The sequence below is a fragment of the Lepisma saccharinum genome, chromosome 16 (assembly GCF_977018435.1).
Source record: "Lepisma saccharinum chromosome 16, izLepSacc3.1, whole genome shotgun sequence".
In the NCBI taxonomy this organism is placed as follows: Eukaryota; Metazoa; Arthropoda; class Insecta; order Zygentoma; family Lepismatidae; genus Lepisma; species Lepisma saccharinum.
The window spans coordinates 36076705-36102821 of record NC_139244.1 but is presented as its reverse complement, the minus strand read 5'-3'; the positions used below and the strand labels follow the sequence as shown (position 1 = coordinate 36102821).

Below are 26117 nucleotides of genomic sequence, written 5' to 3'. Positions count from 1 at the left end.
CCAGAGGAAGTTTTGAAATTCTTGTAGAAAATTGAACGATGGGTCCATATTCAGCTTAAGGAGCTGTAAATGGACATTATGCTCAGGCAGTTAGAACAATTCGGGTGATTTATAGAAACACTTCAGCAGAAAACATTTTTAGATAATTTTCAAGATCAAAGTATTCAGGGATGTTTTCAATTAAGCATGTGTGTAGTTCTTTCTCAATGCACGAAGAAAGTCATTTATTGTGTGAAACAAAATATTGTTTATATTCTGGTCAGCAGCACAATAGATTTTAGGAATTCCGTGATAATGGACCCGACTTCAGTCAAGAATTTTGTCCTTAGGAACTGTTTCTTTCTGTATTAGCACTGCTTCTTTGAGACCTTCCTTGATCAGACAGACAATAATAGGGACTTCTGTGTATGCAGTATAAAAAGTGCTTACCACTTTTATTTGCATTTGATAGAATGATTGCTTGAAACTCAAAGAGGAGCACTCTGTGATACATGAAGACTTCAAGACTCGTCATTTCACCGTTCATTCCAACAAAATATTCTGCAGTATTGCCTTGGGTCAAACATTAAAGCCAGTTAAGGGACAAGGATGCATAATTGAAACTGGAGGATGGTTCAATGTGCAGAACAATTCATTGCAAAGATACTTGCCTCATCTGCATAAACTAGTCACGAAGTGCAGTTCCAACAATTCAGCCAAGCAAAAAATCTTCTTTTGGAAGTGTTGTCCTCCGTTTTCAAACATGTTCTTCCACACAAAGCGTGCCTACTTTCAATGCCATATATATATGAATGTGCTGGAAAACAGCCCAACACTGGGTCCTTTAATTAGGATTATGAAGAAGAGACAGTACTTACAATCCTATTATAACATAACATTTCAGACCTACTGATTTTGGTCCACCCTGTACATGCCAGAAGTGCTTACGAGCTATGGTATGTCCTTGCAGTGTTTGAAACATCAAATTCTGTACATTTTTAAAATGCAAAAGAAACAATTTATGTTTAAATGTTTGATTTAAAAATATAAAGCCCAGGGAAACATTACATTTCTTTTCAGTTTTAATGTCCCCTCCTTCAAAATTTAAGTGACACATTCCATTTATTCTTATTTCTAGAGCATAATATGTGGTTTTTTTAAGCTCAGCGTGCTTGAAAACATACAAAATGACATACTACTCCCCCATATTACTCCACAAAAGAATTAAAAGAAAAAAATTCAAAAATACAAAATGGCGGAAATATCTAGAAAATGACCACAAGTCAGATCATGAGACCAATTTTTTTTAATGCCTACATGTAGTAGAAATCATATAAAGAAACAAAATTTCTGGCTCTCAAAATTCCAACAGAAATCTTCTAGTTCCTAGAATACTAGCGAAATATTACTGTTAGAAAATTCTTTATTGAAGATATAATTGGAAAGGGTGAAAGAGCTACGTGTGATAAATGATGAAACAAAATAATTTGGTTCTATCCGGTGGTTGATGAAACAGCCATGCATACTGGAAAAGCTTTGTGCGAATGTGACTGCCCACACATTTTTAACATGGTGTTGTTTGTTTTGCTGTTTTTAGCAAGTGTAAAAGCTTAGTTGAAACTAGATCCATTGTGTCCACTATGCTTACAATTGCAATTATCCAAAACCCGTAAGTGGACAAAGTAAATTTGAGATCATGTCATGTCAAAATCCTATTTCCTTTTATCATAATTCATATTATACAGTATATTATTCCTCAGTCTTTTTTATGTGTAAATTTAATTGATTTTTCTGCATACACATTTTCTAATGGTATTCTTTTTTCTAGGTTTATTTATGAAACAGAACATTTTAATGGGACTGGAGAACTGTTGGAAATATTAGGAAGGTAAATAGAAAGTATTCATTGTCTTAACATTTTTTTTAATCCGTTGAGTTCACAATCTGCTACAGCAATAATGCTCAGATTTTTCTGTAAAAGCGTTTATAACATACCAATTGAAAATGCTGCTTAGTGTGGAAGTTTCTGCTAATGCATCTGCAGAATACAAGTTTCAAATTTGGAAACAGGTGCTTGTTGAGATTTAGTAGAAAAGCAGAATGACCTTGAAACAAATTGTTCAATGGGACAGTTTACAACTGAACACATAGTGCAGTTTGTGATTTAACTCAGCTGATTATAGTCAGGGCAAATAGTTGTCTAAAATCTGTAATGAAATCTTGATATATATATACGAGAGTCAGTCAAATAGTTAGTTGCACCAGCATGAAAGAAATAACATATGGAATATGGAGGACAGTTTGTGCTTTTACATGAAAGTACACTATCAAAACTACATTTGTACATATTCACAAAGTGTGTTCAAGCATTTGTCATAGTGTGACACAAGTTTCTCTCTACCTTGTTCGAAGGATTCCTGTCCATCTTTTGATAACCATTCTTCCGTCGCAGTTTTAACTTTCTCATTGGTATAAAATCTCAGGGCGTGAGATCTGAGCTATGGTTCATTAACACATTCAACGTTGTTCCTCCTCAATACAGTTGACAGTCTTCTTGCTGGTAGTCGTCCTCAATATCTGCACACCCTTTCTCGAGCAGTGCACATCATTATGTGATTACCTGGCCCAAAATTGCTTTATCACTGCACACTTCATGTAATTGACGATTAATCTCAGTAGGGTTACACTTTCTTTCCTACAGAAAATGAGTGCTCACAACCCGTTTCCAGCTGATGTGACATGTTCACCACCGATAAACTGATCCCTAACAGCTTCAGCGCAGTCATTACGCTACCTATTCAAAAGAAATGTAAGCAGTGTTCCCAACTGCGTTCATCAAAATGTATCTTTCCAACAAAATGTTAGGAGTAAGTGCAACTTATTTTTTGACTGAACCTCGTAAAATGTATTTTGCAGCTTAGGTTCTTAAAAATTGTGACTTATAATGACATAACTACTTCAGACTAACTCTTATTGAACTAATTAGTCTGGTGGCCAAGTCCCTAATAATCTATGAATTGTATTTTAGTCGAGGAGGGAAGTGCTGTGTACCAATGGCCATCAACTTGCAGAGTCTACAATATTGGATTTTTTCCCAAAATGTAATATCTCGGGGACGGTGGCACCTGTCAATGTCCAGTTTCCATAGAAATACTCCAAATGCAGGGAAACCCCTATTTTACAGCTGTCCATATACATGTAGTGATAACATCCTCAATTAAAATGGGCTTAAAAGCTATAATAAATAATCCTTTAGAGTCGCTCACTTTTATATATGTAAAAAAATTGTAATGTTTCCATAGAAATACTCCAAATGCAGGGAAACCTTTATTTTACAGCTGTCCATATACATGTAGTGATAACATCCTCAATTAATATGGGCTTAAAAGCTATAATAAATAATCCTTCAGAGTCGCTCACTTTTATATATTTAAAAAAATTGTAATGTTTCTGTTGGAATAAATATATTGGATGGGAGAGATGTTACTGACCAAGTGAAACATTTGGAATTGGATAATGAAAAGCAAATGCTTAGTAACAGAATTTACATTGCAAGTTTAATGTACAGCAAGTTATATTTCTTTCCATGTGTTGAATCGCACCACATGCCTTGTTTAGTCTCAAAGTTTTGGACAAACCTGAATCCTTTTTCAGGGACCGAAAAGAGGAGAGGTCAAGACATGGCTAAAAATAGTTAAAAGGATTTAAAGGATAAAAACCTGTTGTCCTCCTCATTTCACTGAAGGTAGCAGTTAGTCAGTCCTTGCAGCTACCTCAAGAATAATGTTGAGCTACCAACTGTCAAGCTGCAATGACCGGCATAAAGAACACAACCTGCTTTCATAGTTTTAATCCATTTTAACTATTTGTGCTTTACAGTTATCACAAGCATTTATACATGTTTTTTGATGTAAAGTTTTAAAAGAAAACACAGTCCCAAACTACAAATAAATGTCTGCATTGTTTATATGCTTGTAACAACCATGGAGCATGAGGAATAATTCTACAATAAAGCAGTATGTACATACAAGAAGTATTGTAACCATGTGTTGACCTCTCCACAACACATTTTTTTCCATTCCTGAAGAAGTATTGAGATTAGTCTGATAATTTGGAAGACTTAACAAGGTATATGTTATTATTCGACTCATGGCATATAATACTACTTTTTTTTACAATAAATTCGTAGAATAGGTTCTTTATGAACTACTTGTAATTTTATATCAGATTGGTAGAACATTAGTCATTGAGATAGGTGTAAATTTTTATATATATGTATGTATCACTGTAAGGAAGAATTTGATATTGGTTCATCCAATAATTTTAGTATTCTCATAATGATTCTAGATGTATTGAAAGTACATTTCATAATTGTATAAAGGTTTTCAATGCGAAAAATAAGTCACCTGATTCATCCCACAGGACATTTCAGAAGTTTAACAAATACACTCATTGCTCTAAATCTTCCATCATCATCAGGCTAACCTCCAAGCAACATGTGGAGGAGTGTTTTTGTGTGCACTCCATGGGTATTTAAGTATTATGACTACATTTTTTCAAGTATAATATATAGGGAGTATTGGTGGTGTCAATAATAGAAACTTGAAATTTGTATTTTAACATTGTGTATTGTGTTTCTTTTTTTTTAGTATTATTTATGTTTGTTTTTCTTCTGTTTCCAGCATAATAAATGGTTTTGCATTGCCACTGAAATCAGAACATAAGCAATTCTTAATTAAGGTTCTAATACCTCTTCATAAAGTAAAGTGTTTATCACTGTACCATGCACAGCTGGCCTACTGCGTGGTGCAGTTCCTTGAAAAGGATATTACTTTGACAGAACCTGTGGTAAAAGGGCTACTTAAGTATTGGCCTAAAACATGCAGCCAAAAAGAGGTATGTACATGTATTAACCTTTATAATTTTTTACTAGAGATCTCTCTTACATTTTTATTTAAATCATTAATTTTTTGCTTAATAATGGTAGGAAATAGAAGTTGTCACCTTCATAACCACCAACTTCTGGAAGATTGCAAACAAATTTCGTTTGGGACTGATTCTCAACTAGGCATATTTTGTGATATACATTTGGAATATATTTTGTTAATGTTTGTTATTTAACTTCACATTTAATATATGTAGAATTTTCTTTAGGATAAGCAATGAACCTGCCCTGTAGTTTGAAGGAAAACTGGCCACATAATGTGAAAAGTCAGTTGATTGATTAGTTCTCATATGATGTTTATTGCTTGTCACGTTTATGGCTTGTCATTTCATGAACTCTTCACATGTATTTGATTTATAACATTCATGTGACACAGCACTCATATTCATTGATTAAATGGAAATATTTTATGTTACTGGAAACTTAAATGAAGATTGCACTCAAGCAGAGATCGTACCTGGGCCTTTGGCATTTCGTTCCAGTACTCTACCACTGAGCTACGAGGCCATCCTCTGAAGTCCCCACAACTTTGGTCTCTGTGTAAGTTTAAAATGACCATTCCCATTATTGACATACACAGAGATGTTAACATCTGGCACAAATGTCAAAGACATTGAGCAGCAATTCTCACACAACTTTTCAGCACCTTTTTCTGTGTGCTAAAACTAGTTCAGATGGAAATATTATTTTTGTTTCATTATGCAGAGAAAAAGTAATACACTTTTGGAAGTCAATTTTTTAATTGAAGTCTTTCCTTCATTATTGTTAGTTTCGTTTGCCATGTTAACATGCCGGTTAGAAATTGGTAATTAGATTTATCATATGAACTTACAAGGAGGGGGATACACACTGCACCAGGTAATATCCCAAGGCTCACATTGCTCCAAGAGATTGAAAATGATATAGTACAGGAATTATGTCCTATAAACAAGCACTAAAATGGATGTCACACATTTGTGTTTCTGTATTTGCCACATTTCCTGCTTACAAACTGTCATTATGAGGTGATATTTTATTTGTACAATGATGTAAAATGATAGATGTCCGAATCAAATACGGTCACATAATGACTGACATATAAGTTAAGTACACAGGGAAAAAATAAGAAAATGTGTGCCACCTTCTTTTTTCAGTATGCAGTGGAACTCAGATTTTACATTTTCCTGCATTATACATTCATGTTGATGGTCTCAAAATAGCAAAAAGTTATAAAATTCTACTGTTTTACATTTTTCCACTGTATGTTTATTTGAAAAAAATAATTTGTAGAGTGAATATGCAATTTGTTGTGTGCTAAGTAAACTTTGATGAACTTTGATCCCAGCACATTTATTTTATTCAGATCAAATCATTTCCAGATATGTTATTTCAGTACATATTCATAGAATTTTCTTGGAAAAAATGGAATTACCTACATGTATTCAAAATTTATAAAAGTATTGAACATTTACCTTACGTGAAATGAAGTTTATTCACAAAGCTATGTTAATTATTTTAATTGCTAGGTTCTGCTGGCAGAGATACGTGTACTCAATTTTCCAAGCACCATATTCTTTCACTTTGTTTTGTTCTGTTCTAAAATTGAAACAAAACTCTCTACAAGGCAGAGGCTATCCGCTCTAACACCACCAGTACAAAACCACTCTGTATAAAGTGCATGTGGTCTAAAATTAAAATGATTGAACTTGAATCTTTGAAGCCACGGCAGTAAGTTCCTAATGGTTGTTACATCCTCCTCTGTCCTCTCCCATTTCTGTTGCAGGGTAATTTTACCACAATCATGAGTTATGTAAATATTTTTATTCTGTACACTTTCTTTAAAAAATAATTGAAATATGTATTTATTTTAGGTGATGTTCCTTGGAGAAGTAGAAGAAATTTTAGATGTAATTGAACCATCACAATTTGCCAAAATCCAAGACCCTCTCTTCAGGCAGATTTCAAGATGTGTTTCCAGTCCCCATTTTCAGGTAAGTGCATGTGCATATACGTATGCATAAGGATATGTGTGTGTGTGCGTGTGTGTGTGTGTGTGTGTGTGTGTGTGTGTGTGTGTGTGTGCGTGTGCGCGTGGGCGCGCGCGCAATTGAAATTGTGTACATTTTGCTAAAAAGGAATACATGCTAAGCAGTGTATGGGATAGTAAACTTGTTTTCTGATATTCTGGTAAAATGCAAACTACACTGCTGGGTCATAATGTCACAATTTAACCTCAAAAGCCTTCCATTGTTTCAGGCAAGAACCCAATAAAAGAACCACTGTTGCTGTTTATTGTCAGTGAACTTGATTTATCAACATTCGGAGTTGACTTCTGGGTATGAAATCAATGCTTATCAATTCCATGGGTATACACATGACTTCACAACACAAGCTCACATAACATATCAAAAGGGTGATACCATTATAAGTTCTGCATTCTACATCAGTTTAGTTGCAAAGGGTACCTACCTACTGCATACAAGTTAAATGTTACAGTGATTTCTGTGAATTTAGTGAAGTTTCTTTCTTCTGTTGCATGAAACTGGGGTATGCTTAATATTGAATTCACATTTTCTTCCACACTGAAACCCTAGTGGCATTCCTGGCACTTTATTTACAGTGTGTTATGAACGTTTCGACGATGATCCATTTTACAAAAATGAAATCTTTGTTTCATAAAGGTGTTTAAAAAGTGCATGCCCAAGTATGAGTAGTTTCTAATTGCACTCAAATTTAACCAAACTGGATGTCACAAGAATCCTTTAAGAGCCAAGTCCTTCCAAATATTTTTCATCATGTAACTTGTGTTCAGCGCAGAGTACAGATACCAATATTTGTCTCGCAAGCCAATTTATTGTCCATTGTGTAGACGTGGGGAGGGGGGTAACTATTGTACATCCATCCACCCCTCTGGTCTTGGTAATTTTTATATTAGTTTTAATCTTCTCCCTTGTCATCTCACAACCCCCTCCCCCCCCCATTTACACACAAACGCACACATAATATACCGAGTGGTTATAATTAAACTGATTGTGTTCAGAGTGGTACAGAATGGCCTCTAATGAGCGTAGGAGTCTGAAACTTCATAGATATGCTAATGAAGCAATGCGCTCGCGAATCATGCAAAAAAAAAAGTTCCAATTCTCGCCACCAGGTTAAAATATGGCATTGTAAGCAGTCAGAACGTGGTATGGGTACAGGCAAAAGGCAGAAATGATCAAACACAATGATAACAGTGGTTCTGGCATGTTTATTAGGAACTATGGTTACAAGAACTGTTCAATATGGCCTCCCAACTCTGCAACATGCTGCATCCATAACACGGCGTGGTCAACAGTTGCTCGCAGCATGTCTGGTGAAATCTGAGCGACATGTCATTGTATGCTAGCCTTCAGATCAAGCAGAGACCGGATATGTCCCTGATAGACACGATCTTTTAAATATCCCCACAACCAGAAGGCTCATGGATTTAGGTTGGGGAACCTGGAAGGCCACACATCTGGAAATTGCCTAGAGATGATGTGATCATTAGTGAAGGTTTCTCACAACAAATCTTTCACTTGGCAAGCGACATGTGGTGTTGCCCCATCTTGCATGAAAATGGTGGTGTGGTCACAGTTCCGTTCTTGCAAAGCTGGAATCACATGCTGCACAAGGAGGTCCCTATAACGTGCAGATGTCACTGTACACCTAACAGGCCCTCGAGGAGTCATCTCCTCAAAGAAAAATGGACCAAGAATGAAGGAGCTGGTGAACCCACACCAAACAGTCACATAAACTGAGTGCAATGGTTGTTCCTGCACAACATGTGGATGAGCGCCATATTTTAACCTGGTGACGAGAATTGGAACTTTTTTTTCCATAATTCACGAGTGCATTGCTTCATTAGCATATCTACGAAGTTTCAGACTCCTACGCTCATTATAGCCCATGCTGTACCACCCTGAACACCCTCAGTTTAATTATAACCACCTGGTAAATACATACATACATAATACATGCATACATATATTTTACTTGCAGGAGTGCCATGAAAAACCATGCTACAGACTCCTCCTGTGTCAGAAGATGAAAGAGGACTGACTCATGCAAATGCAAGAACAGTCAGGCTTAAAATGTTAACATATATGTTTGTTCATACATGTGTAATACTCGCCTGCATTATCTATATTTGTTATATTACTTCAGTGGCCACTGCCACTGACCACCTGGCAACTTGATGTTGTAGTGCCTGGTTGTGGAAAATTAAATTCAGGTATAAAATAAGTATGTGTTATATGTGTGTGAATATTTCAGCATGTTCACCATTTCTCAACACTAGTGTGAGTCAGTTCTTCAAATGCTACAGTGGTATCGTCAATTACAAAGGCATATGGGGAGCCACGGTAATCCAGTTGGTAGGTCATTCCCAGGGTGGATGATCGAAGGTCCGAAATTTTCCAGCCTTGTCCCAGCCTCTAATGGGTGGCCGGAGCATGCTGCTGATTAATTCACCTCTAAAATGGCCAAGATGGAAGAATGTGTTGGCCCCTATCCCCACATCCCCCTATATATGCCTCATGACATGGTGCAAAGTGCAGGGAGAACTTTACCTATGTATTATTGCAAAACAATTTCATTGTTGTTATTGTTCCCTTCATTAGATGTATATTTATTTTATACAGTGGAACCCCGATTTTAAATTCCCAGATTTTACATTTTTCTTTATTATACATTCAGTTTTGTGGTTCCAACATTGCAAAATGTTAAAAAAATTTCCTCGATTTTGCATCTTCCTGCATTTTAAGTTCTTTCAGCTTGGTCCCCTGAAAAATGTAAAATCGAGGTTCCGCTGTATTAAGATTGCAGACACAATTCTGATATTTCTGGTTTACAATTACAGTACAAGTGTGATGCATACGCTTTGTATTGGCAGGCACTTATAATTTTAATTAATCTTTTGCTTTCAGGTCGCTGAGCGGGCACTTTACTTCTGGAATAATGAATATATTATGAGCTTGATAGAGGAGAATAATCACATCATTATGCCAATTATGTTTCCAGCTCTCTATCGGATTAGCAAAGAGCATTGGAATCAGACAATTGTTGCTCTAGTTTATAATGTTTTGAAAACATTTATGGAAATGAATAGTAAGCTTTTTGATGAGTTGACAGCATCATACAAGGCAGAGAGGCAAAAGTAAGTACAGAACTCGAGGTAACATGTTACATACTTATCACTGGATTTCTTTAGAAGGTTAAGAAGCAATGTAAATAAGACAAGAAGATGTATGGTGTCATATATATTGTCAATCTGTAAGTTTTTTATCCCACTGGTGAATGAAATATATTAAATGTGAAATTTTAATATGTGCCAATAAATTACTGATGTAAAATTTGTTAAATACACTTTAGCAAATGACTTACTATATCCGCAAGAGTTATTCATGTTCGGGGAATATAATATGCTCATGTGTATTTAATGTAGTACCACATCTTTTATTCCCCAAAGATGAATAAAATTTGTTGGTGTACATACTAGATGGCCAACAATAATGTACTTAAGTAATCTATGTAACCTAGTGATTACATTTGTGCTTTTACTTGGAAAGGGAAACTGTGTGTTTTGAAATTTACTTCACGAAACCAGTGTGTGTATGAATTGCACCTATATAAGCATAAAAAGAAAAACAAAATGGCAACATTGTGCACTGTCAGCCTACTTATAGAAATATCTAATCTGTAAAATTATTGATAATTATACTGATGCACCAAAGTGCCTTTAGCAACCAATACCAATAATATACTGGATAATTCTGTTCCACCACTAATTACTGTTCAATTTTTTGTCATGGTAATAGGAAAATGTGTGAAATAATGACACCATTGTACTTCTGGATAGAATTTTAACTTATTTTGACACACTTCTGTTTTTATCAGTAAACATTTTTTTCGTCAATGAGTACCTAGAGGGGTAATACAGGTAGAGTAAGTATGTTGCTGGTCATGCTACCTCCACTACATTCAAGATCAAGAATGTGTAGAGCCCTATCTCCTAGCTGTCTACAGGGGACAGCTTTTCTTGTTAAGATTTATTAACTAGCACACACACCCCTGAAAAGGAAAGGGCTTTTTATCTCTGACCCGCAATAATTCTGTTTCACACTCAAAATATTCTGTTAGGACACATTTTTTTAAAAAAAAATCAATCTAAAAATATTTGACAACAAAACTTTGTATATTGGCATGTTCAGAAAACTTAACATGTGTAACTAGTTAATTTAGTTTAAATTGCTGAGAAATGTACAAGAATCTATATGTACAGGAATTAATAAAACTATACAGTTGCTTTCAGCTTAGCTCCATGATTAAAGTATAGTATTTTTTTAAAAAAAATATTTCTGCAGTTTCACTTGTAGAGAGAATTTTCATATTCTGCCACAAGACCTACCCAGAGCTCTGTGTCGAACTTTTATAGTAAGCATAGATTTTGTAAAAGACAGGAAAGTCATCTTTAAGGCAGAGAATTGTGGCATGTTGGCTTTCAGTGCATTTGGCATGGGTGATAGGAGATGAAGGTTTAAAAATTTTCAACATTCACTCTGAAACTAATACCTCCTATTTATTTTCACAGAAACTAGAACAGATACAGGAGCATATTAACACATGTTGGATAGAGTAAGTTTTCAGCTATAAAATTCTATTTTTCCACCTAATCACCACCACCACGAACTATGCATTTTTGCCAGTGATCAACAAGAGCCTGAATGCTGCATTCATAAAATCCTGCACTACAGGAGACCGCTCGTTTTTTCAGAGCTTTTGTTGTTAGGAAAATGCTACCCTGTAGCGCATCTTTCATCAGCCTGAACAGATGGCAATCTGAAGGTGCCAAATCCAAACTATATGGTGGGTGTCAGGAAAATTTTGGCACATTTGTATTTGGTAGTATTTTTGTTCCTGCATGAGCATCCGTCGAACCCACCTGGTACAAACTTTAGACATCCCATAATTGCCAGTATCATTTCCAATGCATTGAAGCCAACAATCAACTCGGCACACAGTTCCCTGGTTGTAATGCACCCATTCATCCAGTGAACTAATCGAGGTTCTCTTTTCATTGCGTGTGGTGACAGTTTTGCAAGGACATGTCTTGCAGATTGTTGTCACCACCTGAATGGACCGCCCGTTGCCTCGCTGTGTTTACATCCACCGTTTGGTCTCCTTAATAGTTTACAAAGCATCTTGAATATCAATGGATGCATTTTTTCCAACACTGAGAAATTCAGTGGAATGCACGTACATGGTGCACACATCTCGCTCAGATGCCATCTTGCTTGCCTTCTTTTGCCATCCATCACCCTGCAACAAAAGTTATTGGATAATGGCAGGAAGGTACAGTCAGGACAGCCTATACATAACATTTTGGCAAAGTTTTTACTTGAAAGGAGAATAATGAGTAGTAGAGACTGTATTTTTAACTGCGCTATGATCACAAAAATATTTATCCACTTAGAATCGAACCATATCCCTGATTCTGTAATTAGACCCAAGCTAGCTCAAAATATAATAATTTACAAGTATGCAGACATGTGTGGCAATGCAAAAACCTTATAACAGATGGTTTGGCGATAAATAAGAACCATAATACAAGACGATAATAATAATATAAGAATAACCATAATTATAAATCAGTGGCATAACGAAAACAGTGTACTGTATATGCATTAAGAAACAATTTTTCTACGTAAAAATATATTTCACAGTGTTCTACTCATATGTGCAATACTTTTACGTGCAACTTCTATCTTGAAGGCATTCACTGACATCATTGCCCCAAACTGCTTTGAATTAGTGAAATATTGTTTTACAAACTTTATAAACATAGATAAGAATTTCAGATGTTAAGGTCAATACATTTCCGCCATCTTGCTTGCAACTAGCAGCCTATTAGGCATTTTAACAGAGCCTCAATTAAATTTAACAGCAGTGTTATTGCTCCTCTCTCCTTAGTGATCGTTGAATGAATGTCTTTGCCATATTAATGTAGCATTTAATGTAATGTATCTTTAAAATTTATCAAAGTTTGGATGAACTGAGCATAAATTTATATATACTATTTTATTAACAAAAGCATGACTTCTATGTACCCCAAATATTTTGTTATTTTATTGTCATTTTAACATTTTTCCATGTTCATGAAATTTCTTCTATCTTAGCCAACAACAAACATATTATTTGATGTTCCACAGTTATGTCCCAAGTATGTAATATTTCACCAATAATTTCAATTTATGAAAATAATGTAGAATATTATGAACTCTGTAAATTAAGCAATTTATGTTAATCATGCAGTTCCAGTGTATATATAGTTGGACAAAACTTTCCATTATTGGAGACTTATTGAAAAACGTGCTGAAATGTGTGTTGATGCATGTATTCATCAAGCGTCGCCTTTCATACACTTTCATTCACGAGAGAGATGTTCTCCTGATTTTGTTGCAATATATATTAACATGCAATCATTAAATGAATAGTGCAACATGATTGAAATGTTAATTTTATCTTCACAACAAATGTTATTAAAGTAATTTTACTCTGTAAGTTACCAAGTTTATTGTCCAAAGAGGGAGTTGAAATTGTTCTGATTAGCGTGTGTAAATTCAAGGAACACAGATTTTTCATGTTGTGTTCATTACATGTATGTATTTTGTGGTGAAATTAGTGTAACATACCTGAATTCATATTTTTATTTTTTAACTTCTGGGGTTAAATACACCAAAATAATGCAGAATATTTTCTTATGTCAATTTATTAATACTTTCTAGCATTATCATAAGGAACACCTACTTGCAAGTGCTAGTACTTTTGCTACTGGTTGTACAGTTCACCACTTTTTAGTATCATTCTGCATTGAAGTTAGGAAACCTCATATTAATGGCTCAATAGTATTAAATCCAATAACAATTTGCTTTTGTTTTTATGTTAGCATTTCTTTCTTTTGTTACAAAAAAAATGGAACAGTTGAGAGAAAATAAAACTTACAATGCAAAGTATCAGCTTTAATAACGCTACATAAAAGTATAATTTTGTAAATTATAATCTGTTGATGCATTGCTCTTAAGGAGGCATTCGTTTATAAATGCATTGCTTTTACATTTTAGGATGATAGTTTCTTATTCAAGTTATTAGTGCTCTGTTTAACTTCCTGACATTTACAAGTTATTTCTTGTGTCAACATCAATCAAATTAAATATATGGTTCTATTTGTAGCAGTAGGAAATAAACGTCTTATAAGATTATTGAAGTAAGGTAATATTGTAACAGAATTTTGTTGTTTTCAGATAATGCATCTCAATATTTATTTTATCCCTATATCAAAATGTATGTGAAGATGATATGTTCCAATTATATAAATGTGCAATCATTAATGCACAGACATCAATTTCATAAATTGTAAAGTGTGTCTTCTGTGAACTAATAAAGTACGTATTATCAGAAATATTTGATCTCTACAATTTCATCCAAGACAAAACTTGTTTAGAAACGAGTTAATTCCCTGACGCTCTTAGCATATGTAAAAATCATGATTAATATAGGAAATTGAGATAAATCTTTGATTTACGTTAATGCATAAAATAATAGAAGATCTAAGATGTTTAAAGTGGTCTTAATAGGTTTTTGTTTATTAAATGTTTTTTTTAAATCGTGGACATTCTTTTCCTCTCCTCTGTGGAAGTACAGTAATCAAATATGCGATGGGTAATTGCCAGATATTATAATTTGACTTTAATCTAATTTTTTTATAAATATAATCACAGCATGACGCATGAAGTAAGTGCTATTTTAAGATATGTCTAAGAATACTGATTACTGTACAGTTGAATTTTCATTGGCCTCCTACCAAGACTAGTTAGCTTTCGGTAAAGATTGGAAAATGCTTTCTTCTCACAACACATTATCCCATTTCAAAGATGGGAGAACTCCACAGGACTATAGAGAAATACAACAACAATACAAGTCTGTCTGCTTGCACACGATACACACGTGCATTGAACAATAATGACTTTGTAAGTTTAAAGCATAGATTTATTCTTACAGTATGCAGAAAGGTGTTGGTCAACACTACAATAGTAACTACACATTCCACAAAGTAGGGTATGTGTAGCAAGTTTGGGAATCAAACTCTTCCCCTGATCCCAGATAGTCTATACTAAGTGCAATGTTGCTACACTGATCATTGAAAAAAGCACAGTTTGTAAGGCAAAGAACGAAACAAAAAAAAAATATGTATACATAAGTGTCTGCTCAAACATATGAAATATTTTTTTAGTAAAATTTAATCAAATATTTTTTGACCTGAAGGGCAGAGGTCACTTTCGCACCTAAGTGACATGAGAAGGAAACAGTCAAGTGTAACATTTCACACTAGCAATGTGACATGCTTCATAAGCCTACATATTTTGATTTGTCTTCAAGTGAAATGTGACACCTGTAATTTCAGTGAGAAATTCCAATCACAGATATTCATTGCTCAGAGATTAACACCAACTGAAGATTATATATCTTGATAAGGTTTTTTTTTCTTCCGTGTGATATATTTCTACGTGTAATGACATTTTGACTTCACATACACACGTGCCTTACATAGGGATAAAAGTTGATAGATATGCACATTAACAAAATGGAGAAATGAGGTAACAAATTGAAAGTAGGAGAAATATTAGAATGTTGCCAGTTGAACAGTAGAAGATTTACATGTAATAAATGATGAGTGTGTTAGATCTCCAAAGAATAGATTAGATTATAACTACTTCAAGTTTTCCGTATCATCATTGTAGAAGGATCCACTGAACACAAATGTGGAAAGCTTCGTGTGGTTCCAATGAGTTTCTTGCTTTGCTTAGCACTAACATTTATATTGATAAACATACTAAAACTGCACCAACTGGTGCTGATGTTTCATCCATATTGCTACCACCTTCATAGCCAGGTACATTAAGTGGTAAAGTTCCCAAATTTGAGCCCTGGCTTGGATGTTTGGATGTTGCTGTTCCCTTCATCAATTTAATCCAATTATCACTCATCCTCATTGACATAATTAGCCAAAAATGGCAGGTGTGCAATGTAAAATAAAAACACAGACATAATCATCCATATTGCGAAGACTTGAATGACTGGTTGAAAGGGGATGGACGTTGTGGTGCTAGGAAGCTGCTACGTCAACAAAAATGATGTTTAAATTGAACTTCATGAAGTCATAGAATAGAAAAGCACAGGTGCACATCTTTACAAGCTATGCTCTAAGGAATTTAATAAATAGTGTTTCATTATATAAAGTTTCCTAAAAATATATCCAGATGTTAACCTGAGTTTTCCATTCTATGATTATATGATTTATTTGTGCTGGACTCCACATCATCTTTTTTACCAATTAGCAGGTACTTTTTTCTAATGTCAGGGTGGCTAACTCACTGGGAATTGTGTGAATTCTACGTGAATTTTTCTCCGTAGACATTAAAAATTGCAACTTTTGTTAATCCAAATTAATTCATACATTTACAAAAGTCCAGAGGCAAGTTTTTAACAGTTTAGCTTTTGTATTTATCGAGGAAGAAAAAGAAAGCTGCGTGGAAAGTAAAACAGAATTCTCTCTCTCTCTCTCTCGATTACTTTGTTAGTGTCCTTTGCAGAACAATCTATCTGACAAAGGGAAGATTATTGCAAAATAAGATATCTTGAATTTGATTAGGTAAATTTGAGTTGGAAATCCTTATACAATTAACATTTTTTTGTAATTAGTATATTCCATAACATTTGTGACTTGTGTTTGTAGATGTATTTCCTGTCTGAGTATCTGAAATGGCAGATGTAAACTCCTCACCTTAAATTAAATATTTTAAATAGTATGTGTGTGTGTGTGTATATATATATACAGGGTGAGCATAAAGTCTTTCCCTGATTATGAATACTTATATCTCAACTTCCACGGTAGATAGGCAAATAAAACCTATGGCAATAAGTAGTGCAATACATCAAGTTTTTTTCCATATCTTTGTTTTGTCTGATTCTTATTCTGATTCCCATATCATGGCCACCGCGTTCACCGGACATAACCCCTCTTGACTTCTTTTTTATGGGGTTACGTTAAGGACACAGTGTTTAGTTCACCAGTTCCTGATATACAAACTCTTTAGTCACAAATACGGGATGCTATAGAGACGGTGACGGAAGAGATGTTAGCAAAGACATGGAGAGAAATTGAGTATTGCCTAGACATTCTAAGGGCAACATAGGGAGCACATGTCGAAGTGTACTGAAGTGTACTGATAACAAAACATTATGAGTTAAGCTAGCAATTCCAACAAACTGCATATCTGTATCTAGCATAGTTCTTTAGCAATAAAAAGTTTGTAATCAGGGAAATACTTTATGCTCACCCTGTATATAATTTTAATTGAATTGAATTTGAATTTTGGGATACAGTGGAATCATACACACCTTTATATTGTTAATATATTTATGTGGGGCGAGGGTGGGCTGGTGAGAGGTGGTAATACGAAGATTGAAATAGGGAGAGCATCTATTTGTACCCTTGAATTTTTGGAAAGTTCTCCTTGAAAACCGGGAATTATACTTGAATTTCATCATGGTCCTGGAGTGGCCACCCTGAATGTTCATTATTAAGTATTACTGATTGATATAATAATTCAATCCAGAATCTGACTTTGTCAAGTTCATCGTTTATGGTAACAATATTGCAAGAGAAAAAGGTATCTGTAGTGCATCTTGAACAAACTTTTGCCCATTACACTTTCATAATTTCCTTAATTCAAATTGGAAAGATGAAAATTTCCTTTGAAAATTCTAGAACTTGCATTCCATGAAAATCTGCTGCTGATGATACACTTCTCACTATGGCAGCTTCAGACTGCTAAGTTCGGAGAGTGAAATGCAATTGGAGCATAACTGCCGTCATGTGATTCAATGAACACTTAACTCATTCGAGCATTCATTTGTCAAAAATTTTCATGATGCACATTGTCATTTACATAATCACAAAGTAAGAAAAACTGGATTCTCAAAGTTCCAAAGGCAATTTATTTTCATCCTCTAGCATGCTTGTATCTGCACCAGGTCTCTGGATTAAGAACCTCTGGGATGATAGACTAACGTAGGTATGGGAAGTTGGCAAGCAGAAACCGTAACCTTGGGACAAGTATCGGTTCTTAAGAACCAAGGCCTATCGGGAAGCAGGCTCAGTCCAAACGGCCATGCCTGAGTGAAGTGGTGCCAGGGATTGGTACTAAGTTAGGCAGATGACCATTTGTAATCATAGCTACAAACTCTCAGGAAATGAGCAGAAATGTACAATACAAGTACCACCTAACGGGCACTGGCACAATTTGAAAAAATGAACAATATTGTAGGCAATGATGTGGAATTATCTGAGTTGTCTACAAATGAACTGTATATAGCACTCTCAGATAAGGGATGAATAGCATGTTAATTGTTAAATAATTTGCATTAACTGTTATTTTTATAGTGTTCAATTTTTAAATCATTTAGTTACATGTAATTGTTTACCATTTGATTTATTGTGTGTGTGACTTTTGTGGGTTATGTAAATTTGACTCAAGAATACTCTTGTGTAATCCACTGAAAACTTGAGGCTATTTTAAAGCCATTATGTCAATTTAAACCATGCTACATCTATTCTTCATGAATATAATCCTATTGGAAACTTTGGGATGAAAAAGTGATGTTTTACATTCATGACAATTGTCTACATTGAGTTAAATGTAAAGACACACCTCTGGTTGTACAGTGAAACCTGAGGAACCAAATAAACACCCAAACTTGTAAATTCTGGAGAAAAAGAATACAATGGAACCCTGATTTTACATTATACATTTTTTCAGGACTGAATGTTTTAAAAGTTTGGCAAGGGTTTTTTTTTTTTTTTTCTTTCTGAAAACCTGTGAAATTGATTCCACTGTATTTTGATGTCAGTTCAGGATGTTTAACTAAATTGTACTATTTAGTTGTGCCTGAAGTTTTTTGAACTGGCAATTGCAGCTAATATTTAATGCCCTTGCTTGGAAAGATGTGAAACATGTGTTTTACATTGTAATACTTGTTAAGCAAATGACAAGACTGGTTGTGGCTAGGAAGCCAGGGATCCTATGTTTGAAGTAAAGCATGATTGTGTCATTATGTGTAATAACCCGTTGCACAACAGCCCTTGAGGGCCAAGGCCTACCTACTGACTGCCGGCCTCACTCCCACATGCCTCAGCAGAGATGGGAAATCATCCAACCAGTTATGGGATGATATGTGGTCAGAACGACAAATTCCCAGTCGTTATTGTAGGTTTCCATGATCGGGTTATGCTACCCATTTGTAGCTCCCCAATTTCCTCACAATAGTGGGTGGCCACGGTCCCATACACAGGCCGAAATGTCAGGAGACGTGAACCAGTGCACATCCCATAACCTGATGCCTTAGACAACACGGTGTGGGACATCATTTTGTGTGCTATCATTAGTTAGACAAATTTATGGTAAATAAAAACTGAGGAGAGCGGTAAATAAAATGTTAGATCAGCAGTATATACCAGCGGTGGGAAAAAAAATTGGCACACACTTTTTCATCATGAGAGGAAACAACATACAAAAGAGCTATAAATTGATAAAGTACTTCATTTTTATATACTGTACACATACACAAGTACTTAGCTGTCCAACCAAAAAGAAAACATCAACACAAAATCACTTCATTTCTAAATTGCATATTCGGGGGAAGAAAGGAATGCAGCTTGACAGGGAGCGAAGTTTTCGAACTGAGATTATGTGCATGGGAAATCCCAATTTGCAGCATCTTCCTGATGTGATCGAAGATAAAACATTCTTCAGCTGCAAGTGGTAGGAAACTTTAGGCAAACGTTTCGTTACAAATCGACAGTTTGCGCGCACAACCTCGATTGCTGGTTTTTGCATGTTTTCTACTTAATTTGATGATATTTCATGGTTATTTCGCGAAAAAGCATTCATTTCGTGGAAAAGCACACATTTTGCATTACTTCGCGAAAAAAACTCATGCATATTTCATCAATGGGGGTGTAGTTACGTGCAGAATGTTCAAAATTGCATCTTTTTTTTCACATTTCGCGCATCGCGAAAATTCAATGTCCCTATCTATCATCTATATGATGTAATTATCATGCATCCTCATGAACAAAATTAGTCTAGATAAGATTAACGATACAGATTAACAAATATTGAAATAGATAATGTTAATCAGATTGCTTATTTGGTGTAAATGAACCCTTTTTTTCTCCAGAGGGTGTGATTGTATTGAAGATGATATATTGAGTGGTGTTTGTGCGTTGAACAAATAAGGCCTTACTGAAATTCTTCCTTATTTCAGGGAGAAGAAGAGAGAAAAGGAGAGGGATGAATTGTGGAAGAAATTGTCCGAGATGGAGCTCAACCACATGACTAAGCAGGATAGCAAACAAATTTCTAAGTGATATTTCTGAAGAGTCATAGAACTTTATTTGCTGTTAATATTTGTTGTGTGATGAAAGTGAGAGGACTTGAAGTTTCAAGTGATCATGTATTTGTTTGAGAGCGTGTGAGAATGAGTGTCTGCCTGACTTGGCTACAGTAGCTGCTTGGTGCTAGCCATAATCAAGTGTGACTTGAAGGACTGGAGTGTTTCAGTATAAGCTGTAACTGCCAGCAGAACAATTTTTGGGTTTTGGATATGAAGAAATCTGGGTATCATTGTTTGTCTTCATGTGTGTACCTCTGAATCTAAAAAGCAAAAAAAAATATGTTAGAAACAACAGTTAAGTTCTTGTGACCACCAAGTCCTACTGTTCTGCACAAAATTGTTGACGTTTCCACTAACCAAGAGATGACAAATAATTTATGGCTAAATTGCTCTTTGTAAGTCAGCTATGATTTGGTGATTAAAGAGATTGAAGGTAATAGTTGCTTCAGATTTTTAGTTAGGAATTAAGTAAAAGAAAAATGTAATGTATGTGAGACTGGTTGCAATTCTGCACTCAAAAAAATATTAAAAAAATAGTGTAGTCCAAGCTTATTCAGCAAGTGTTAAAGCTTTAACTTGATCATTGTGAACTTCAGCTGTAGCTTGTTTTTCAGGTAGTCAGTTTCAATGTATTTGAATTTGTTAATTTATTTCTCTTCCCCCAGCCCCAATTTTTAATTTTCTCGGACCCGTCATTGTTAGAATTCTGTATTCTGCCGTTGGAAAGTTGAAGGGGAGTGGACAGCTTTGGTCAGAAGGGTTTGATATGCGTACATGTAGCCCCTTAACAGCTTTCATGTATAAAATGTCACTTGATTACCTTGTATTAATCCCTTGATTTCAAGTTAGAATACTGACAACTTGCCTGTTCTATTGTAGCTCTCTGATAAATTAACATATCACAATTAGTTTCTGCTTGTGAAAGCAGAGGTTGACTACACTGACATTCATTTTGTTGTCAGAAACAAAATTATTTGTAACTCCACAGTTGTAATGAACTTTCCAAAAGCATTCTGATTACTTGATTGCTGTCCAATATTGAAATGTATGATGATAGCTCAACTTGTAAAAGGCATATAAAATATATTTATATTGAGGAATGCAGTGTCAAAAATCATTTGACTGAATAGTGTTAATGGTACTGAATAGATCATAAGATGTTTGTGATTGAATTATGCTGAATTGGTGCAGTTCATATCTTTATAGTAACTGAAATAAACTGGTGTGTGGAATAACAAAAAAGGGGAACTCTTGGATAATTCACAAAAGGGGGGGGCTGCCTTTTGAATGTGGCTGAGAGATGTAAAGTCACTTCCCCATGTAGATCTCCATGCTGTGTTTTAACTGTAAATATATATACATTGAGCAATTTTAATATGTTTTTTGCAAACCTTAGAACAAATCAAGTATGCAGTTTGTAGTAGTCAGAAATATAATGTTGATCCAAATTCGAACCATGAGAAATTTGTGTGTACTGGCAATTGTGTGTTCGGGCACCAGGGTGATAGGAAGCATGAAATGTTAAAGGGGTGCCTTTACAAGTCATTTTTCTTTCTACTTTCAAGCACGGATACAAACCTCCAGATGCCAGTTGTCTTCTTGCTTTAATTAATAAATATATGTTCCTTATTAATATTTGTGCATGCCCTGTCTCCCAACCCTTCCCAGTTTTGTAACGTTTGCTCACGAAGCTCCTCCCACTAGGACACTCTGTTTCTCCTGTGTTGGCAAGTTTCTCCTCCCCTTTCTCCCTGGACAAGTGATCATCGCTGTAAATTTATACAGGAGCTGGACTCTCATCAATGCTTTTCTGGTTGAGTTTCAGGAGACAAAAAAAAATGGAGTAAAAACACAGTTGTAGACTTAATTTCTCTTGTCTGTGCGTTAAGAGAAATAAAGCTGTTGAAGTAGAGAGTCATATGGAAATGTCATTCTAGTGGTCTTTTTTTCTTACTACCCAGTGAATAGTTCTTTGTGTGTTGGAACTTAATATGTAACAATGAGTCGATCTGTATTAAAGTTTGGGTGAAAGTCCAAATTTCTGATACAAAATATACAAAGTTATGTCTGAGGTAATTTGTTTGTCATGCTCTTTCTTTTAAACAAAAAACTAGATAAGTAAAATGTCTTTACCTTCGTCCATAGTTGCAGATCCTAGTCTTGGTAATGTTACACTGGCTTCAGAATGGAGTTACAGGTATGTGTTTTTTTTATTATTATTATTTCTTAAAGTAAATATAGTAACAGCATATTTATAGAATTTTTTATATTAAGTAGTATTACAGAACATACATTAATTTTGGGAAGTCAGTTACTTGGTGCCAGAATTGCCATGTCAAACTCAGGACCATTTAATGATCAGCATGTTTGACAGTTGTGAATTTACAAACTACCAAGTCTTAATTTTTTTCTTGCCTACAAAGCAGCACGTTTGAATGAACCTTTGGAGCTGTGTTTTAAGGCTCGGCTGGGCCTTTGGCCAGCGCCAGAGCATTTCTTTCCAAATTTTCATCTCCTTTCGAAAAAAAAATCAAATTTTGGAATATCATTGCAGTTTTTTGAAGGAAAAAAAAACACTGCTCAGCCAAAGGTCCGGTCAAGCCTTAACAATTAAAAATTGATAATATTCACTGTTCGCCAGTAGGGCCATCAGAGAAAAAGGGCTGGTACCATAAACATGAGAACTTGGTAACTTGGCACACACATCTAGCCATGGTCAAATTCCTGCCAAACACATTGCAGCATATTGTCCCTGTTATATGCATTGACATATGGTCTGTGATATGGGTAGTTTTCACAGGCTGCATTTGAAGCATGCACTGTTTCCTCCTCTACAACCTGTTGACTTTTTCATATTGATACAGCCCTTTCCCATAAATATGGAGCACCAAATGCCTGCGTATTTTCCCACTTGGTATGGAAATGCCATTGCATACAAGTAACATTTGTGAGCATGAGAAATGCTGTCCTGTGTTCAATGGCAGCCATTTTTTTTAAATTAATGTTGCCCCTGGTGGTAAACAGACCCTGGAGTAGACCAACATAATATTTTTGAATTTCCCTTTACATCTGTACAGATTTTGTGCACCTGGATTCCATTAAACATGAGTCAAATTTGGAATATCATGTAGACTAGTCCTGTATTGTGTAATAACCAAGTATGTAACAGAAATACCAATAAACCAAGTACTTGTAAGATATTTATTATAAATCATGTTTATTCAAAGTGTAAGCCAAGCTTTTAATAAGGAGAAAAAAATGTTTATTGAATGTGATCATCATCATCAAGATTTAGATGCACGTTCGACAAAGATTTGTTCTAGTGTCTTATAGGAAGAATTGTAATTATTACTCCTACCTACCTCCCTCTCACACTGAAGAGTTGTGTAATTTGTAAATATTTTTGCCTTTTACCAACCCTCAGTGGGCATGTTAAACCTCAGGGTCATTGGTTCTTTCACAGCTTAAATTAATGTGAAGTAGTTTCGAACAAAGTAACACAGCAACACACACAACTGGAAACCTAAATACTGGCATGACCCCCCAGAGCATCTACAACAAGCTGGAGTGTAGATGTCTGGAACACTTCACACACATTTGGTTGTATATTTGTTATTTCTGTAAATTAGTGTCATGGCCCTTACACACCACAGAAGATTGTGTTTCGTGCCTTAGCAGCAATAGCGAAAAATCAGGCGAGGCCAGGCCAGCTCGGTAGCTCAGTGGTTAGAGCAATGGCATGGTATGCCAGACACACCCATCTTCGAGTACTGGTTGAGCCTACATTTTTCACTGAAAATTTTCACTGTAAAGTGTCTCTTGCAGAGATTAAATGCATGCGGTTGCTTGTTTGTGTAGGTTTTTCTTTGCTAGAATACTGTATTAAAAAGGGACGTGACTGCAATATTTCAGTGTTATTACGAAATAACTCGATGGTACTAGTACTGTAAATGAAACTGAAGAACACGATTGTGTTACAAGCTTAGGTTATGTCCCAGGGCTGGTCCCTGGAGAGACAACTGGGTGCGTTCAAATCTTAGCCGTACCGGATTTCACCCTCTGTATTTGAGGATAGGGCCCATTGACCAACGGGCGACAATTCAGAGATAGGGCAGGTAATTAACGTAACACAAATTGAATAGTTAATTGCCTGAGTTTTATTTAGTAAGCACTCCCAACAGAATAAAGGGAGAAGTTAGGGGCGGAAGGATTAGCACCATAAAGGGCAGGTACTTATCTCGGGATTGCCTGGATGCTGGAATGGTCAGCTGGGCGCTGGTCCAGCTGGCTGGACTGATGTGTCTCGACTCTAGACAGGTCCTGGCTTGGACCCGATTCTCCTCATCCAGCACTGTTGCACTCTTGCGACCCGATCTCGGTCCTTGGTGTTCTCGTTGGCTTCTGCTCCTGATGCAGGTTTTTAACCCCTTTTATAGTGCTCTCGGGAGTTGGGAAATGCTGAAGATAAGTTTTCCGGGTATGGCCGGTAATGATAGCGAGCAAGTGCACAGTAGAATGGGAAATAATGTAATTGTTTCTACGTGATTTAATGTATCTCATTTCCTTATAATTCAAAAATGGAACTAAAATATTTCCGGTTAGAATTCGCTTATTTACGATTATCCAGTATTTCTGGAAATTTAGAAAACTATAATAATTTTTGATAAGTGCTATTCTTTTAAGATGTAAATGAGAACCCAATTTCCTAAATGACAGAACAGACATGACAGATCTTGTGTTTATATATGTACTTTGGATGCAGTAATAATAACAACAATAATAGACACCATTGTTATTGACACAACAGTGAATTTCAACACTCAAGTGGTACGAGGGTCACTATTTATATTTTGAGCCTTGGCAACACTGATTGAAGTTAGGCGCGATTTGACGTTTGCACGGAATTGTCTGGCATTATTGACCATAACATACTTCAAATGTTTTGTCAATAGCTTCACTTGTGTTGTTTATGTTGCCTTGGAGATTGCGTGACAACAATAAAATGGAATTAACTCGTGAACATTTACGTGCGATGATTTTTTACGATTTTCGACATGGATTATCAAGACAAGAGTGCATCGATCAACTTACTTCCACATTTGGCGATGAAGCCCCATCCTTTGCCACTGTGAAACGCTGGTATAACGAATTTACTCGTGGCCGCCAGCCATTCGCCCACCGGCAAGATTCGCGAAGGTCGTCCAAAATCAGTTGTTGTTCAAGAAAACATTGATGCTGTGCAAAACCTAATACTGCAAGATCGTCATGTGACATACTGTGAGATTGAGGCAACCATAGGCATTAGTTCCACCAACATATATAAAATATTACATGATCATTTAGCTGTGAGAAAGGTATGTTCTCGTTGGATCCCACACAATTTGACAAAAACTCAAAAATACGCTCACGTCAATTGGTGCAAACAAATGCTCAATAAATACAATCGTGGTGCTTCAAAAGACGTATATAAGATTGTAACAGGTGAGGAACCATGGATATATGCATATGAGCCGGAACGTAAAGAGCAGTCGACTGTATGGTTGTTTCAAGATGAATCCAATCCAACAAAGGTTGTTCGCTCTCGAAGCACATCGAACCAAATGGTCGCCTGTTTTTTCGGGAAAACTGGTCACTTGGCAACTGTGCCTTTAGAGGAACGTAGAACGGTCAACTCTGA

At 35.6% G+C, this 26117-nt stretch overlaps 1 protein-coding gene across 2 annotated transcripts in view; it reads left to right on the top strand.

Annotated features, from left to right (window-relative positions):
* wdb (serine/threonine-protein phosphatase regulatory subunit widerborst) overlaps positions 1-22516 on the top strand; it is a 181650-nt gene extending 159134 nt beyond the window's left edge. The window contains exons 6-11 of one of the 2 annotated variants that reach the window (XR_014443497.1): positions 1808-1867; positions 4662-4875; positions 6775-6894; positions 9853-10082; positions 14227-14367; positions 20312-22516. Coding sequence is in view for 1 of the 2 variants with exons in the window: in XM_083137991.1 (XP_082994117.1) it covers positions 1808-1867; positions 4662-4875; positions 6775-6894; positions 9853-10082; positions 20312-20414 (727 nt within the window). In the remaining variant the exon portion in view is untranslated. The remainder of the gene's footprint in view (positions 1-1807; positions 1868-4661; positions 4876-6774; positions 6895-9852; positions 10083-14226; positions 14368-20311) is intronic. The other variant, XM_083137991.1, reaches the window with a different exon arrangement.
* Positions 22517-26117: the final 3601 nt, after the last annotated feature.